Source organism: Crinia signifera, chromosome 6 (assembly GCF_055691185.1).
Source record: "Crinia signifera chromosome 6, ASM5569118v1, whole genome shotgun sequence".
In the NCBI taxonomy this organism is placed as follows: Eukaryota; Metazoa; Chordata; class Amphibia; order Anura; family Myobatrachidae; genus Crinia; species Crinia signifera.
Window position 1 is genome coordinate 200,197,899 of NC_139222.1, and position 18,814 is coordinate 200,216,712.

At 46.7% G+C, this 18,814-nt stretch overlaps 1 protein-coding gene across 3 annotated transcripts in view; it reads right to left on the minus strand.

Moving 5' to 3' along the window:
* Nucleotides 1-1,022: 1,022 nt before the first annotated feature.
* LOC146008853 (uncharacterized) overlaps nt 1,023-18,814 on the minus strand; it is a 42,426-nt gene continuing 24,634 nt past the window's right edge. The window contains exons 6-13 of one of the 3 annotated variants that reach the window (XR_014444581.1): nt 16,639-16,713; nt 14,671-14,781; nt 12,531-12,635; nt 7,887-8,153; nt 6,472-6,663; nt 6,096-6,139; nt 5,021-5,066; nt 1,023-3,114 (exon numbers count right to left, since the gene is read on the minus strand). Coding sequence is in view for 1 of the 3 variants with exons in the window: in XM_083148614.1 (XP_083004740.1) it covers nt 6,102-6,139; nt 6,472-6,663; nt 7,887-8,153; nt 12,531-12,635; nt 14,671-14,781; nt 16,639-16,713 (788 nt within the window). In the remaining 2 variants the exon portion in view is untranslated. Of the gene's footprint in view, nt 3,115-5,020; nt 5,067-5,597; nt 5,695-6,095; nt 6,140-6,471; nt 6,664-7,886; nt 8,154-12,530; nt 12,636-14,670; nt 14,782-16,638; nt 16,714-18,814 lie in introns of all 3 variants that reach the window. The other 2 variants (XR_014444580.1, XM_083148614.1) reach the window with 2 other exon arrangements.

Here is an 18,814-nt window from a genome sequence, read left to right on the forward strand (position 1 = left end):
ACTGTGTTAGGTCTGTCTGTGTTATGTTCTTGTCCCGCCACTAGGGCTCATCAGGCACCTTTGGACTTGTTGTTCAGTCTCTAGACTCTGGAGAATCCGGTGCCTGGTGATTGAGGTAATCCGCTAACTCTGGATGTCTTTTTAGTCTGCCTGATACCAGCATTCAGGGCTGGTCATTGTTTGTCTGTACCTGGTGTTGGAGGAAGTGTTTCCAGCCTCTGTTTTGCAGTTCAGCTCATGCCCTGGACTTCTGCTGATGTTCTGCACAGCCTCTGTACTGATCTGCATTCTGTGTCTCTCACTACAGTCTATGAACCTTATTCTGGTCCACAGGTGCAAGGAGTGCAGTTGCTATGGGGCCCAGAGCTGAAGGGGGCCCATCTTTCCTGTCTAAGTAATATGGTTTACATACAGATTATGGATTTTGGTTGGTAACCTGCGCACTGAATCTCCTTGTGTTCGGTTAGCAGCCGCACTAAACGGATGACTGTCTCCGTTTTAATTCGTATAGGTTCTCTAGAAGAAGGCTTACGCCAAAACGCGTTGGAGAGAGCACCCCCATAACAATCTGACTTACTCTGGAGACAGGCGGAGAGAACTGTACGGCAGCGGCAAACAGCGTGTGCACACACTGTACGACGGCAAGGAGATCGCCAAGGAGGAAGCCCCGGCAAGAGGTGAGTACGGAGAAGGGAAAGTGAGGGAGTGAGCTAAGGGACCTGTAGAGTGGTGAACAGTCACCGGGACGGGTACCTACAAACCCGAAACGGTGATCTCAGTAACCACCACAGACAAGGTGCAGCGTCCGGCCAGTTCCTGCCTGCACGGTGAGCGGTGTGATACACGCAGCTCCCCGGAGCGGACAGACGGCGCACGCAGCCCCAAGAGTCCGGGACCCACAGTGTACACTGGCACCCGCAAGTACCAGACCCGGAAAACCTGAAGAAAAGAGGTACCTGAAAGCTGTGTCCAAAGTAAAGACAATTCATAAGTTAACAAACAGCGGGACGCCGCTATGACCATTGACTGAAGGACCTAATTCCGTTTATTCTGAACAGAACATTTTTGTTTACATTAATTTTATTTTTTTCATCAGTTCCATCTTTTCATATAATTATCTATTCAATATTTTTTCTCACTTGTAAAGAAGTGATAGCCAGTGGTGGGATATATGCACACAAGTACTGTGACAATTTATGATTTATGTTTTGAATAAATTAGAAATTTCTTAAGACATGCATTGCATATATTCTATTTAAATCACGCATAGAGGTCATTAATTTTAAGGTAGAGCGCAGCACAATCCATCTAGAACCTATATGTTTTACATACATTTATCACCATCAGTTGCTAAATAGGGGGCCCTTATAAACTTTTGCTATGGGGCCCACGGATATCTAGTTACGCCCCTGATCCTATTAACCCTGAAGGGTGCGAGTTCCTGTTCGGGTGCCGTTTTAACGCTGAAAATGGCACCCAAATTAACCCTAAGTCGCACCGTTCGCAGGGCCGAATTAGCTGAAAATTGATCGCACCCCTATGGAGGTGCGAGCACTTTTCAGTGAATTCGGCCCGCCGTAAAGTGTGCCTGGTGTCGTGACAATTCGCAAACACCGGGCGCATCCACACCCTTCGGGTTTAATAGGATCTACCCCCATAGAGTTGAAACACATATAAAATAGAAGCCCACATAGTTAAAACATAGATACGTAATTCTCAATTTTCAGCCACAAAAAGGCAAAGGCAATTGTATCTGCAATACTTTCCAAATTTGACTATAAATACAAATGCATTAAACAAGCACCTAGGGGTTTTGGCCTAATAAGGAATACCACTTTCAGACAGTGGCGGCTGAATAACCCAGTAATAGGCAGCAATTACACAGCTTTTGAAACGCTGTGTTATTCGGCCGCCGCTGTCAGACCCCCCTTCACAAAGGAGAGCAAATCTCAGTGTTTTACATTTAGACCCAGTAATTGCTCTATTACATGGGTTTTCTCTTGTGTGAAAGGGTCGTTTCGGATCTTAAACTCCGGATCTCCGATCCTGGTCTTTTGCGGGGTCAGAGACCCTGAGTTTAAGATTCGGATCGACCACTGCCCAGCATTTTCCAATACATTTCTGAAACATGTAACAAAGACACATCGCCTCGCATGCCGCCCCTGCAGGAGAAAAAATTATATGGTCCCCAACCATCAAATGATTACACCTGCCTTCACAAATAAGGAAGTGGAGACTGACTTTTATTTGCGGGTGCCGGGAGGAAGACAGGGCAGGTGGCAGACATCATATGATATCAGCCCCCCACCCCCTGGCACACTTCTTCCCACCCACGTACTCATGGGAACGCTCATCGTTTTCATGGGAATGCCCATAAAACGCTGGGTGTTCCCATGGGCGACACCTGACCCCGCCGCCGTCTGCCCCGGCCTGCCCAGATTCCTGCAAGTCGCCGAAGCCGTTTGCAAAGTGGATCTGCACAGTCCCCCAACCATCCAAATTCGCCCCGTTCCAAGGGAATCAGAATCACCCCTTATGATCATTGGCATTGCATGCAACTCAAGTTCAACAGCACATAATTAGTCCATAATAAATATTGTTAATTCCTGATTCATGTCATGTATAAAACTATAATTGATTAAATTCTAAGATACATTTCTTTTTGTAATATTTATTTTGTACTTATCTCTAGTGATATAATCTAGCAATAGAAGATCTTTTTATTTGAAATCCCTAGTAGATCTATATTTGATCCTATGGTCATTCATTTCTTATACCCATAAATGTAAATTCTTTGTGACGGATTGAACAACAAACTAGATACTAAGACCCAGGCAAATGCTGTAAAATAAACAGCGTGCAAAAATGTCCCCAAAGTCAGAGGTCTGACTGAATACAATATTGAATGTAAAGGTCCTATGAGGTAGATTTACTCAATGAAAACACGGCTTGAAAAGCATCAGCAGAATAAAACAGGCAAAGGTGGAGTAGAAAGTCTGGATAGACAAAATCTTCTGGAGATGAAGCCTGCAGAAGAACGTAGATCAGCCTCCTGCACCACAACATACGTACTGGCCTCACGTGTTGAGTGAATCGGTTTTATTTAGTGTATTTCTGTAAAGTTGATAAAAGTCAGAGTTTCAGTCAAAAGATTGTTGTTCTTGCTGCTAAAAAGCTACTTGTTTACTGTTATGTGGTTGCTGACATAAAAGCCTCCCTAAACTTAACAATAGGACCTATTTTTAGCATTTTTTACAGCTCATCGGTCTTACAGGATCCCTGCCAATCCTGTCCTATGCCGCTAGATCTCATTATGGGCCAGATGCACTAAGCTTCAAAAGTGATAAAATGGAGAGTGATAAACCACCAGCCAATCAGCTCCTACCTGCCATGCCACAGAATGTGTTAAAAAAAAAAATGTCATGCAGGAGCTGATTGGCTGGTTGTTTATCTTTGGAAGCTTAGTGCATCTGGCCCTGTGTGCCACAAGGTAAAGGGCGGGATACTCTGACATTTATCGCCCCCCCCCCCCCCCCTCCGCCGCGCTTTGCATTATTAATGATCACATATGCTGTAACATATGCGAACATTAACACAAGGTACAGCTCTTGCGATAATAGCTGTTCCTTGCGATGCGGCTCCGGCGCTGGACTTCTGGGTCTGAGACCCGAGAGTCGTCTGCGCATGCGCAGAGCGACGGGGACAGCCGGAGACATGCTGGGAGGGATCCATGACGGATCCCTCACACAGCGCTGCAGTAAGAAGCCCATGGGCTTCTACAGGGAAGCACCAGCTTTTGCTGGCGATTCCCTCCGCAGCGCTGACCATGTGGAGGTGGTTTAGAGAATACAGAAATGCGGTAAAAAAAACGATAACAGGGTTTTTACTGCATTTCTGATTTAGAGCATCCCGCCCAAAATGAATAAAGTATCTTGACCTTATATCAAAACCATTTGTTAATCCCATAGGGATTTCTGGCCACTCCCAGAGAGAGCCACATAGCTGGCAATATTGTCAAATTGTATAGAAAAATACATGGTGCAGATGCACACTCCATATTATTAATCAATAATAGAGGTTCTTGGTATATTAATTGTCCAAGAAATATTTGCCCACCAACCAGCTTAGTCCCTAATACCGTACTAAGGCCCTTATTCTGATCGGTGCGGCCAGAGCCGATTATGCGGCCAGGACCGTGCGTGCAAAACCCCGCCTTCCATACGGATCGCCAACTCCGTCCGTATGCGGTAAGAAGCTGGCCGAACGGACCGCACGTGTATTTTTCACGGAATACGCCTCCTCCATCTAAGGGAACCTCCCCCATCATTCGATGGTCGCAGACCATCGAATGCAGGACCGAGTGCTCCACCAGCTCCCGCAACCTCAGACCACACGGGCATTTTTCCGTGCAAAAGCAGGGATCTGGGCGGGCAGCTAACATCCGGCGATGTCATATATCCGCCCCCTACACGTGCGTCACGGCCGCATTACCATACGTACGCCCAGCGTTTTCATGGGAACTCCCATGAAACGCGGGGCGTATGCATATGGTAATGAGCCCAAATAGCCCTTCACGCCCCTCTCCACCCCCTGTTCGGAGTGTTCACATATCATGCAGGATTTGGCCGTACGCCCCGCTCGCACATGCGCAGAGACGCCTCTGCACATGCGCAGACACAAAACATCGGCGGCTCGAACGCACGCGGATATATCCGCACCGATCAGAATAAGGGCCTAAATTTGAATCTGGGGCGCGAAACCCCAAAAAGGTTGGCATAGGCCAGTCACCCCAGGGCAGCACACAAGTGAAAAACTAAGCTAAAAGTGTATTAATAAGAAAGAAGCTGAAGCTAGAGGTTAAAAAGTGCTAGAAAGTATAATATATTAGTGGAAAATAAATAGTGCTAAATAAATGTTAAGGTGTGCCACCCCAAAAGCAACTCAACCCCACCAACCCAAGGGGAGCCGCGCCCCAAATCCATCCCCATGTCTAGCAATTAATGTCAATTTTAGGTCTTACCTACATTTTGCCTCCAGTTTGCAGTCTGTGGCTACCAGGGACCAAGCTGGTAAAATAATGTTGAAATCAGGTGGGTGGGGTGCTACTCTAAGTTGAAGGAGTCCCAACCTTCAGGTGTACACAATATTATCTTATGGGGGAGGGGGGGATCTTAGAATGCACACCCTATATACATGAGGTACTATCATGCTGGGACTTGTAGTTATGCAAAGAAAAATACATGGTGCAGATGCACACTCCATATTATTAATATTGTCAAATTGGTCTGATATCATGAAGTGAGGCCCAAAACCATGTGAAATGGCAGAGAGGCATGTGGTCAGGATTCTGACAGAATACAGATAGCAGTATCATGACAGTCAAAATCCTGATGGATCTTAAAGGTAAGTTTAAGGGTTAGGTACAAGGGAGAGGGTAAGGGTTGTGCTGTGTGGAGAAGGTTTGCTTAGGGTTAGGCTGTGGAGAGGTCAGCCTGTAGGGGGTGTCCGTTAAGGGTTAGGTTGCACAGGAGGGTTAGGTTTAACTATATGGGGGATGCTCAGGATTAAGCTTTGAGAGCGAATGGTAAGATACTTACTGGGATCTATTAGGATTTTGACCACAGGGATGCTGCCATCAGTATCCTGATCGTTGGGATTCTAACTGCTTGGACGGCATACTCAATCCAGCAGAGACTAATAAAAATAGATTTGATAATATTTTTGGGCATGCTTGTAAATCCAGTCAGCTGTAGACCATTGCCATATTGTTACTTAACAGAAAACTCTAATTTTACCATTCAAATATAATTTAGTTAGCATGGGGCATACAGATATATGTATGTCAGCTTTACATTTTGAGGATTCTCAAAAATAGAGTTTTGGGGCCAAATTTAATAGGGGGTGTGAATCAGAAAGTGAGAGCTTTCCCATTTTTTTTTAAAGCGGCAATCAATTATATGGCAAAATCAACCTAGTTTTGCCATGTAAATGTTTGCCGCTTTAAAAATTTTTTTTTTTTTAAAACTCGCCAAAAATTCTGATTCTATTACATTTTGCCCTTGGGGTTTTTTTTGGCACATGCATAGTAAGCTTACCTGCTTTTAGGGTTCACACTTCCATGCGGTGTTCCGCTGGTTACCTACAAAGGTTTTAAAGGTAAAGAAATAAGTTATTTTTTCGGAAAAAGGTGTTCACAGGAAAATTGCTTCTAGAATATAGCTGGAGCTGTGAAAAGACAAACTGTATGCAAGACACATTAATGTTTCTGACACTGCTAAGTTAATTGATGGCTTATTTACTTTTCCCATTTTCTGCCATAAGGAAAAACATAGCCTACGTACTGTACATTTCTCATGTTTCCCCCAGGTCATAAATTCTTAGTAACTACCTTATGGTTCCTACAGGTATAGCCTTTCTCAATACATTTTTGCAGAGTTGTGGTAAAATAGAATTAAATCAAGTTAGACTCACGTAAATATGTAAGAAGGATGACGATGACCAAGACAATCAGGATGGTGGGGGCACAAATAGATAATAACAGAGTATTTCTTTTTTGGACTTGTGGGTCCACAGATGTCAAGATAAAATGTAGTGCAATGAGATGCTTAGGTCCAGACTCTTTATCCGCATCCTCTTCTTCATCCTCTCCTTTTGGGGTGTCATCTGTATAGGAATCGGAGGGGGAAAAACTGTTAAGCAGTTCTAGAAAATACTCTATTCTAATTGAGCACTGAACCATTATTCATGGCAGCTTGTAGCATGATTGAGGTAGTTCATGCTTCTTTTTTGATGTTTGTAAAGATCTAGGGATCTATATATCAATGACAGAACTGAAGTTTTCCTCAGATATAGGGCTAATTCCTATATTTGTCAAAGCCTGCATCCACTGATGGTCAACAGCAGCTAAGTGTGTGTGTGTGTATGTGTGTGTATATATGTATATATGTAGAGAGAAATGAGAAGGAGCGCACAATGAGTAAATTTAAAACAAATTTACTTAGAAAGTGTAATATTTCACATACATCATAGAATAGAACAATCAGCATGAAGATCACCGTGCGAGCACAGCACACTGCACTCTGGATGCGGGAGAGCGACTCGGGCAGATGGTAACCAGAAGGACAGCGGCGCCAGCATGTTCCACCGGGAGAGCTCAGACGGGACAGCGTACTCAATCCTGTACGTCAGTAGACCCCGCCCCAACGCGTTTCGTCATGGAAGTCTTCCATGACGAAACGCGTTGGGGCGGGGTCTTCTGACGTACAGGATTGAGTACGCTGTCCCGTCTGAGCTCTCCCGGTGAAACATGCTGGCGCCGCTGTCCTTCTGGTTACCATCTGCCCGAGTCGCTCTCCCGCATCCAGAGTGCAGTGTGCTGTGCTCGCACGGTGATCTTCATGCTGATTGTTCTATTCTATGATGTATGTGAGATATTACACTTTCTAAGTAAATTTGTTTTAAATTTACTCATTGTGCGCTCCTTCTCATTTCTCTCTACATGCACCGTACTTTGAGGCTGAGACAAGCCTTTGGTGAAGTTGAGCTGCATCATACATTTGGAGACGGAGTTTCTTCTTAAAGTCATAGTAACTGACTTTACGCAGATTAAATTTGTATGTATGTGTATATATATATATATGTGTGTGTATATATACACTGTATATATAACACAGTATTGCATGGCAAGTTTGCATAGAAGATTAACTTCTTCACATGCCGAATATAATAATATCACTTTAAGTTGTACTTAATGATATGCAAACAAGTGGCTGTGTCCGCAGGCTCACATATATATATGCTGCTCTGTGGCTTAGCAGGTTGCAGGCTGAATAATGATTAGATGGATACTTTTTACCTGGTGTAATGAGAAATGATTGAGCTCTCACCATCTACACTTTGTGATACAATGTCACTGGACACCTCCACACCAGAGGAGCTTCTAGCTTTGCACTTGACCTGGGCATTTGTTCCAGGAGTCATCAGAATGGTGAAATTAGCAGGTTCTTTAGTACGGACTGTAATCTCCTGCACTTTGCTGTCACCCAGAATGAGCTCATATCGAATGGGGAGTGGTCCATATTCTAAGAAGCATGTTATGTGCATTGTATTGTTGTGCAGGCTGTTGTACGTTATTATCAGTTTTGAGAGGTCATCTGCAAAAAAATAAAATAAAAATAATGGCGACCCTTGGGGTTTTAGAGGCTAATTCATGGAAGACTAAAGTCCATCTACAATGAGAGATTATACAGACATTGTGATTTCACAGTTTTAGAAGTAAGTGGTCATAATTCATAGCTATAGTATATTAAGTGTGGCAGAGACAACATCTCCCCACATGAAAGTAATGTGGAGGATCCAGACCAGGTTTCCAAGTTTTGGAGGGGTAGTGAATCCCATATGTGTAATCAGCAGCACCGGGGATTTCCTGATATAAGGGTTTCCAGTCCAAGGCAGAGTCACCTTGCTGTTGCTGGTGGAATAGCTACCCAAGCATAGGCAAATCTAGAATTATGGTAATGGGTGGTCCCAGATCTAGACATAACAGAAGGGGGACCTTTGCGCGGCGAAGCAGCGCATGAAAAAGGGGGCGTGGTCTCACTGGAAGGAGGCGTGGTATCACAAAAAGGGGTGTGGTATTACACTTTAGACCATACACAGTAATGCCCATTACACATTTTAGAAAACTCTGTAATACCCATTACACATAAAGCCACACGCCGTAATGCCAATTACACATAAGGCCACACACCATAATGCCCATTACACATTGTGCCACACATCATGATGCCCATTACATACTATATAACAAACCGTAATGCCCATTACATATTTGCCACATAAGTGCTGCTTACCTACGTGCTCATTGCTAGGGGGTTCTTGCTTGATGGCACCATAGTACCCATTACACATGATGCCGCACACCATAGTACCCATTACACATGATGCCGCGCACCATAGTACCCATTACACATGATGCTGCACACATAATGCCCCTTACACATGATGCTGCACACATAATGCCCCTTACACATAATGGTGCACACCGTAATGCCCCTTACACATTAAGCCACACATAATGCCCCCACATACCGCCACTTGTAGCGTCCCTTAAGCAATGCCCCCAAAAGTGCCACTTACTGTAAATTTTTATATGAGCCTTCGCTGCTGCTGCAGGGAGAGATGGAGAGTGGTGCAGCTGCTTCTATGGGAAGAGGAGCAGAGCGCAGCGCAGAGCACGCTCCCACTCCCCTCCTGGTGTCCCCTCTAGCCGAGTGGACATTTGAAATATTGTGCGCGCTGTTGTTGTGAGTGACGTCGGGGGAGCACGCCGGGCGCCGGCACCCCGTGATTAAAGGGGGTGCGGGCTGAGGTGAAAGCGGGGAGAAGAAATGGAGCGGAAGCTGCAGGGGTGACAGTCATTGACAGCTGGGCAGAGAGCAGGGGGCTGCCCGGCTGTATTCAGAGCACTGCAGGTCACGGCTGTTTGAAATAATACCACTTTCACAACAGAAAATGCAGGGATTTACCCGGGAATATGGTCCCAGGATCATACAGGGACATTCCCAGGCTGACCCCTTATACACCAGCCTAGTCCCTACATTTTCTGGTGTGAGGGGGAGAGACAACCACTCCCCTCTCCCTACCCCCTTTAACCAACCAGCTATATCTTCAGAACCAACTGACTCATTTACATGAGACCAGTATCATATTTTGAGTTGGCTTCGAATGATTTTGGTCCCGTGAAACTGGGCTGTTTGGTTCCAGAGAAATCTGCCCTCAAAGAACATAAACAATAGTCATGAAATTACATTTAAGAAATTAAAAAAAACGTTTTAACCTCAATATCCCTGGAACCAATTAACCCATATGGATCCAGCCTGGTATCAGATTGAAGGCCAAGCGATTTGGGTTCGACTGAGATCAACCTTGAGCTTCAGTGATGCCGAAGGGGGAACTGGCAGCCGTTGAACTGGGTGGGGGTCGGAATTAGCGGGTCCCATGTTATCCTATAGGGAAAACGTTCCAGCTTTGCCTGGTAGTATCTCCGGTTCCCAGGGGGCTAATGGGTGGTCCGGTGTACCCCCGGACCAACCCCTAGATTCGCCTATGTAACCAAGCCATAGCAATAATCGATTGTGATTTCTGGCAATTTTTTTAGTAACAGGAATGTGCATTGCACTATGGCCCTTATTCTGGTTCAATCGCAAAGGCAAATTCCTTCTTACTTCAAAGCATACTTGCCTACTTTTGAAAACTAGTTTCAGGGAGATTATAGTTGGTAATAGAATTTTGCACAGAGCCCCATCGAGGGGCATGTCAGGCTCCACCCAAAGGGCGTGTCTAAATCCATATATGGAGAGATTGTGAAAAGAGATTGTGAATGTGGCACCTATACGCGTGGGCATCAGGGCCGGCGCTACCCGCTCAGCAGAGCCTGCAAAGCAGGGAGGTGCTGTGTTCCATAGGCGCTTTCCTGCTTTGCGACTCTACCGAGTCTGCCACTGCACTATGACAGCCAGGGAGCGCTGGCAGCAGAGGGGAGTGAGGGATGAGAGCAGCAGCAGCAGTGGGGTCAGGACACTCAGGAGGACAGTAACACCAGCAGGGGAAGTCCTGGTCTGCACCTTCCTTCATCCTCACTGCGGTGCTGAGCCCCTCCCCCTGATCTCTGCATCAGGGTCAGGACAGCATGTGCCGAGCAGTGATTGGAGGAGCTCGGCACATACTGATTAGAAGAGAGCCCCTGATTGGTGGAGCCTATCATTCTCCACTGACCCCTGGAACACAGAGGATCCCACAGCACATGGCTTCCTCTGTAAGTTACTGCACCCAGCACCTTGCCTCCCCTGTCTCTGTAGCTCCTGCCCCCCCCCCCCCCCCCCCAGTAATGAATTGGGGGCGTGGCTAACATGTGTTGTCATTTGAAAAGAAAAAACTTCAAAAAATAAGACACTATGTAATACACTAACGGAATCTGCTGCGCTATATAAGACGCTATAACGTAATCTGCTGCGCTATATAAGACACTAACGGAATCTGCTGCTCTATATAAGACACTGTAACGGAATCTGCTGCGCTATATAAGACGCTGTAACGGAATCTGCTGCGCTATATAAGACGCTGTAACGGAATCTGCTGCGCTTTATAAGACGCTGTAACGGAATCTGCTGCGCTTTATAAGACGCTGTAACGGAATCTGCTGCGCTTTATAAGACGCTGTAACGGAATCTGCTGCGCTATATAAGACATGTGTATTTCAATGTTTTATTTGCAGTGATGCTTTCTACATAAATGGTGCAATAAATAGTTTAAAACACAAAATGCATGCTTAATTAATAAATGAATGTGCACAAACGTGGGGCTGAATTGAGTCACAGTGATGGGGGATGTCAGTATCAGGGAGGGTATTGTGTTGAGGGGGGCTGGCATCCCTACCCCCCTCAGTGCACGAAAAACTCACAGTCTCAGTTCAAATCAAATGGTCCCACGCTGTGGTTCGGTCCCTCGAAGCCGCTTCCCCTAGTTGGGGCGCCGCGGGATCTTAGGAGGGCGTTGCTGTTCACTAATGCATGTGGGTACAGGATTGACGTTCACCGCTACTTCCTCCGTCTATAGCGGTGATGTTGCCTGCGGTCTGGAATGCCGGTGGTGGTGTCTTGGAATCGTGCAGTACGGGCAGAGAGAGGGTGCGAGCGGTGCTACAACGCTGCCTTCGTTCGCTCCCGGGGCGCCGGGTGGTGACGTCACCGGGAGCGTCCTAGGCAACGGAGCTCCGATAGCAGCGCTGATGGAATGTGGCTGCTGCTGCACCGATGGGTGTGTTTGGAGTGGGTGTCTGTGACTGGGCGAGAAGGGCAGGACGGAGGCAGGCGCCGGGTAGGGCAGCGCAGACGCCGGCGCGCGCTGCCCGTTATTATACTTGAAATCAATTGCGGAGGGGGGGGGGCGGGCCGGCGGCGCCATTCCACCAATCGGCGCCCGGAGCATAAGCTCCGGTGGCTCCGCCCTCCCTACGCCTCTGCATACACACACACACACACATATTTCTTATCTGTTTTGTAACCATGTTTTTATATAGTGCACATATGTTTGATTTTTACAGAGAATATTTGGACATTCACATCAGTCCAAGGGTAACTACCAAAGGTGCAGCTGCTATGGGACACACATTTGAAAGGGGCCCATCTTTACTGTATAAGTTCTATACATTTATCACCATTGGTTGGTACATAAGGGCCCTTACAAACTTTTGCTATGGGGCCTACAAATAGCGACGGACTGGACCGCAAAATCGACCTGGCAGTTTTGGGAGTTTTTTTTCATTTGTTTTTACATTTTTCATACATTACCATCCACATGGACTCCAATTGGGACGGTAATAGTGATGAAAAGGGGGTGTGACCACACCACTTTTGTAAAGGCCGAGCCCTTTCTGGATGACCCGATGCTCCCAATATCAATGTTGGGCGGCATGCTAGACACAGAAGACCTAATATACCACACCTAAAGGATTGATAAGGTGTACTTACTCTTGACTTCGTGCTGTCCAATATTGATGAGTGGGAGTTTCTCAGCAGCAGTGCTGGGTTTTTGAAGGATGAGGATCGATCTCACTGTAGTAATGACACCTGTTTCTATTGTGTGGAGACAATAACATTAAGAAATGCAAATACAAAGAGTATTTTATATCTGCTGGAGCCCATATCTCCTGCCCAGTTATTGGTTCCTGTGTACATTAGTGCAATTATTCTATGTACTAATAATGGCTCTAAAGGTCACCAGATAGGATTTTGCATATATTCTTTTGGGTGATGTTTGGTGGAGGGGGTTTGGATACCTCTCGATTGTTGAAACCTGTTAGGCTGCTCTGGTGTTGCCCTGGGGACCAATCGTACTCACTGCTGCCTAGGTACCGTTTCAGACCCGTTCAGACCGGGTCTGAAACGTTTTTTGGGAAACAGTAAAATCACTCTGCACCTTTCAGACCGCACATATTACTATTTTAAAACGGTTAAAAATCTGCAAAATACCGTTTTTTTAGTGCGGTCTGAATGGGGCATTACCCTTCAAATTCTGATCTGATTTCGAGTGTAATGCTTATGTTCATCCACCAGATGTCGCTTTTGAAAATCAACAATGCACATGCGTGAGGTCTCCAATGAAATACAGTACAGTCAGTGGCGTAACTACCTAATTGTCGCCCCCGCCACATTTTTAGGCGCCCCCCTCCCCTCGGCCCCCTCCCTCCCCTCGACGTACCTGCCCGGCCGCATCTGCCTGTCACGGTCCCGTCTCTCCCGGCGCCGGCTCCTGCTGCTGTAATGAAAACAGACTCTTAGAAAATGGCTGCCCCCATACTGCAGACAGAAAACTGTCTGCAGTATGGGGGCAGCCATTTTCTAAGAGTCCGTTTTCATTATAGCAGCAGGAGCCGGCGCCGGGAGATACGGGACCGTGACAGGCAGATGCGGCCGGACTGCAGCGGGTAAGTGGTAGCTATAGCCCCGCAGACCCCCGGCGCCCACAGGTTCTCTGTTCCTCCCCGCCACCGCGGGGGCTGCGGAGCTATAGCTACACCACTGAGTACAGTAATATAGTCCAAGAACTACTTTACCATTTTCTAAATACAGTATGCTGCATTGTTAATCATTCTCGGCCCGCCACCATTTTGTACAGTAATTATGCTATGTAGACGCTCATTAGGCCGCAGGGACTCAGTGGGGAAATGCTTGCCGAGCTAAGCTCCATAAGAGGGCTAAGCTTGGCATACATTTCCCCAATGAGTCCCTGGGGCTGAACGAGCATCAATGTAGCATAATTACTGTCCAACATGGTGGCGGCCCAAGACTATCGACCAGGAGGGAGCACACCACCACCCAACAGCATATACATTAAATACACATTTAAAAAAAATGACTGTACATTAGGATTGCGAGTTCTGCATTTGGTGTAAATGAAATGACAGGCTTTGCAGTACAGTATCCCTAATGGCCTAGAGGGTAAACCCACAGCATGCCATGCACAGTGCCTGGGGTACGGATCCCGGTCAGCAACAAGTAATTTATTTTTTTAATTCCACAGTTTTGTTGTTTTATATTTGTACATTAAAATATAGATGCTCATGCAGCCCCAGGGACTCAGTGGAGAAATGTATGCCCAGCTTAGCCCACTATTACGGAGCTTCAATAAGCTCTGCATACTGTACACAGGTAAAGTGGAAGCAAAGGTAGACCGTAAATGGCAATGGCGCTTCATATATCCATTCGGGGTATTGTACTGTAGTTTTCATTGTTATAGCAATCGCCACCAAGTTGCGAAGCATTGCATTTAGCTGCAAATGTGCAGATCAGTGATCAGTTCTGAATCAGGCCCTATGGCAAAGCGCGATGTATTGAGTGTTACAGAAGAGAGTAGATGCATTAAAAGCCCACACAGAACTCCTGTAGTGAGGAATAGAGCATTACATTGGCGTGATGCTGTGCTTATCTCCCAGTCAACCCAATACAGGACACATATACCATGGACTTGCTCTTCATCTGCAACTGAATATAACCCCTTTATAAGCTTGCTGCAGTGTACCTCGATGGGGTTATTATTGTATATATTGTATAAATGTTCCTATGATGCAAGACTTAGAGGCCCTATAAAGGAATGGCAAGGTGTACTTACTCTTGTGTATGCCTTGAGTGTGGTGCTGTCCAATAGTGGGGATTGGGAGTTTCGCAGCAGCAGTGCTGGGCTTTGGAAGGATGTGGTTGGAGGTCTTTGTAGTAGGGATGCCTATATGTTACGTAGAGACAACAAATCCTTCATTAGAAATGTAGCACATGTTATTACAGAAAGAGAGGTGGAAGCAAAGCCATCCCCTGTAGCCCATGTCTAATGCCTAGTCAAAGGCCTGCTGTGTGCAGAAGAATGGTTCCCAGGATAGAATGGTTCCCAGGATAGGCATTTCTGTTATGGGTACATGGGGTGCGGTGCCCATGAGCCCCCTGGATCCAAGTGATACCCACACCCATTCATTATACTTCTCCGGAGACCCATGGCACTTCTTTTGGCACCAGGACTGACCTAACACTGCATATAAAACTGTCCTCTGTACATATCTTTATTTCTACCAACGTGTCCACCTCTTCTCTCACCTTCCGTCCGCTCTTTGAAGTCGCCAAGCAGCAAAAAGAGTTGATTTCAAACACACTGTTCATTCATTATGCTGACCCCTCCAGAGACCCGTGGTATTGGCTCTGCACTGCAGACAAGTCACATGGAAGATAGCCTCCATAGCCATTGGGCAGCATAGATGGTGTAATGGTTAGCATTACTGCCTCACAGCGCTGAGGTCATGGGTTAGATTCCCACCCTGGCTCTAACTGGGTTTCCTCTGGGTAATATACTGTAGGTTAACTGGATTCCAAGACAATTAATCCTAGAATGACTATGTGTGCGTGTACATGTGGTAGGGAATATAGATTGTAAGATCCACTGGGACAGGGACTGATGTAAATGTCCAAATAGTCTCTGTAAAGCGCTGCGGTATATGTGTGTGCTATATAAATAACTGGTAATAAATAATAAATACATTTCTGTGTTATTTGCGCATGTGCACTGGACCTGTCCCCAGGAACAAGGGGGTTGATTCTCTAAGGCTAGGTAACCAGTAAAAATCGCTGCTTACCAAGCAGTGAAACACCGCTCCGCTGAACGCCCGCCTCCCCTTGGTACCTCGGTTAGCGAACACATACCCTCGCATGCCTCCGCTAACAGGAGAAATATTTCGATGGTCGCTGCCAAAGCCAGGGCAAGTACTGATGTCCAGTGATGTCAACCGCCCTCTGGAAGGCATCGGGCCTCCTGCGTTCCCCAGCGTTTTCATTGGCACTCCCATAAAATGCTGGGCGTTCCCATGGGAGAGCCCTATTTTTTCTCCCCCGGGCCCTCCTTCTCCGCAGCAAACGGACCAATGAGTGTGTAACGCGCTGAAGCCATTCATTGTTAGGGTCTGCACATGCGCAAATACGCGCTTGTGCATACGCAGACCCCCAAACATCAAAACAGGACCAAATTTGGCCCCTTCCGAATGTTATTGGATCAAGCGCAAGGTGAGGGGCGTTGCATGGGGGTGCGGGGAAATCCATCTGATGGTGAGTGATTACAATGGATTCTGTGAAGATGTTCGCAGCCATGTACAGAAGTGGGTTTTCACTCTGGCATGGAGGGGGATAATTGAACAGCTGCGATGACCCAGTTGCAGGGTTGTCTACTTTTAAAGTCCCGCCCCCAAGTACAACAAATCCCACAATTTGCTGGGAAATCATGGGAAATTAGCACTGCCGCAGGGGAGGGGCACCAGTATCCGGGAGGGTTGCCCACCTTTCCGGGGGGCCGGGAGGGGAACCTGATTTTTGGGAGCCTCCCAGCCATTCCAGGAGGGTAGGCAACCCTGCCCAGCAGACACTGGGTCCTTTTATTTATTAGTCAAATATAAAAGTAGAGACAACAGCAGGAGGGATATACACAAGCATGCCTGACACTTTATATTTCCCATATTAATAATAAATATACTCTCATCCTTGGAGGTTTTATTTGTTTTACCATTTATAAATATGCTCCGACTTAATAAAAAGACATCCTGCTTACCGGGATGGGTGACAGAGAGCACAGGAGCCGCGCTGCTGACATGGATTGCAGACATTGTGGTTCCAATGGCACCATCTGAAAACAAGTTTGAACATGTGGGAATAAAATAAGAGTTGAGAATAAGAACAGTAGGAAAGTCTATAGAAGAAAGAGAAAGATGGGTATGTATAAAGGACTAGATATAGCGGTACTTGGGGAGTATCACGGCTCCCATCGCATGCCATCGCATGCCAAATGTAGTGGCATAAGATGGCATGCGATGGGATGCGATTTTTACCATTTTTAAGCTATTTTTAGCAAAAATCGCATGCAATCGCATCGCATGCAATCGCATGCGATGCGATGCGATCGCATGCGTTTTTGCACTGAAATGCATGCAAATGCATAGAAATGTGCAGCAAACATGTTAAATGCCCCCAAATGTCATTTTTTAGAGTGTACCACCCCCACTATCAACACCAACCCGAAGCGTGGAGAGCGCAGCGAGCCCGCGAGGGGTGGCGGTACGCGTCCTACGACCTTTTCATACCCCCACTATCCACGTCGGCGTGGAGTTGAGAATAGAATAGTGTGGCGAGCGCAGCGAGCCACCGAGCCCGAAGCGTGGCGAGCGCAGCGAGCCCCGCGAGGGGACGCGGACACCTGTGAAGTCCGCGAGGGGACGCGTATACCTGTGAAGGTATCCCCGTCCGCTCGCCACGCTTCGGGCTCGGTGGCTCGCTGCGCTCGCCACACTATTCTATTCTCAACTCCACGCCGACGTGGATAGTGGGGGTATGAAAAGGTCGTAGGACGCGTACCGCCGCCCCTCACGCGCTCGCTGCGCTCGCCATGCTTCGGGTTGGCGTTGATAGTGGGGGTGGTACACTCTAAAAAATGACATTTGGGGGCATTTAACATGTTTGCTGAACATTTCAATGCATTTGGATGCATTTCAGTGCAAAAACGCATGCGATATGATCGCATGCGATGCGATTTTTTAGCATGCGATGCCCATCGGTGGAGCCGTGATACTCCACAAGTACCGATATAGCAAGCACATAACAGAAGAGTAGAGAGTCAAAATGGCAGTTTTATTTCAACATTATAATATATAGGAATTAATATTATGTAATTGATCCATTATGGGAGCAAAACCTTTAATTTATTAATGGGCATAGATTCTTTGGAAACGGTTTCCAACCAGTACAAAACTAAAAACTGGTGTCACTTAGGGGCCCATTTATCACTCAATATTTGCGGCTAAATCGCTGTGCTTTTGGGGGTTTGCTGCTAATATTAAGTATCGCCTCAACTGTGTAGGAGGAACCGCAGCAGGAATCTCCGATCCCTTTCCGAGCCCTGTCCCTTCATGTCAGGGATGATATATCCCACCGTTAGGATCGCATTTTACAATGCGATCCTGGGCAGTAATATTCCGCCGAGATCGCATTGTAAATGCGATCCATGATTAATGGGCCCCTATGACTGGTGTTCTGTCACATTTACCACCACTAGTAACCTCACCCAAACACATGTTTTACAGAGATAAGGAGCAGCCTTCCTATCAGCAGAACCTGCCATAATTGGTTGTCTTTGTGAAGGGCCGTGCTTTTGTGTGGCAGTGCTCGGGGGTTCTCAGACTTACACTTTAAAAAAAAAAAAACTAACTTATTTTAGAAATGTATATCTGCACACTTAAGGCCCCATACACTAGTTCGACTTGTCCTAAGGGCAAATCAGACCAAATTCCCCTTGAGCACACCGGCAGCTCCCTCAGAGAGCTCGCGTACGATTTGGCACTTGATGTGCCATTTTTATGATTTATCGCATTTAAAGACTCCTGGGGAGCTGGGTCCAACTTCGTAGATGTGTGTTTGCGGTGAAGCACCGATGGCACACACCTATGTGCAGGTCCAGACAGCAGGGTAAACAGTGGTGAGCAGGACGTGCTGGACAGCAGAGAGCAGCAGGTTCTGGGCAGAGTGATGGACCTACAGACCACGCGGTGACTGGTGGGACAGGCAGGTGGTGGAGTGGCAGAGTTGCAGACTGTACGGTGACTGTCAGGGTGGGCAGCTGTGAGTAACAGGCGGTGGGCAGGCAACAGCAGCAGAATTTAAAAGAAAAAACACTTTCAAAAGACTGGCTGGCTGTTGATTGGCTAAGAGCATTCCCAGCCAATCAGCGGCTTCCC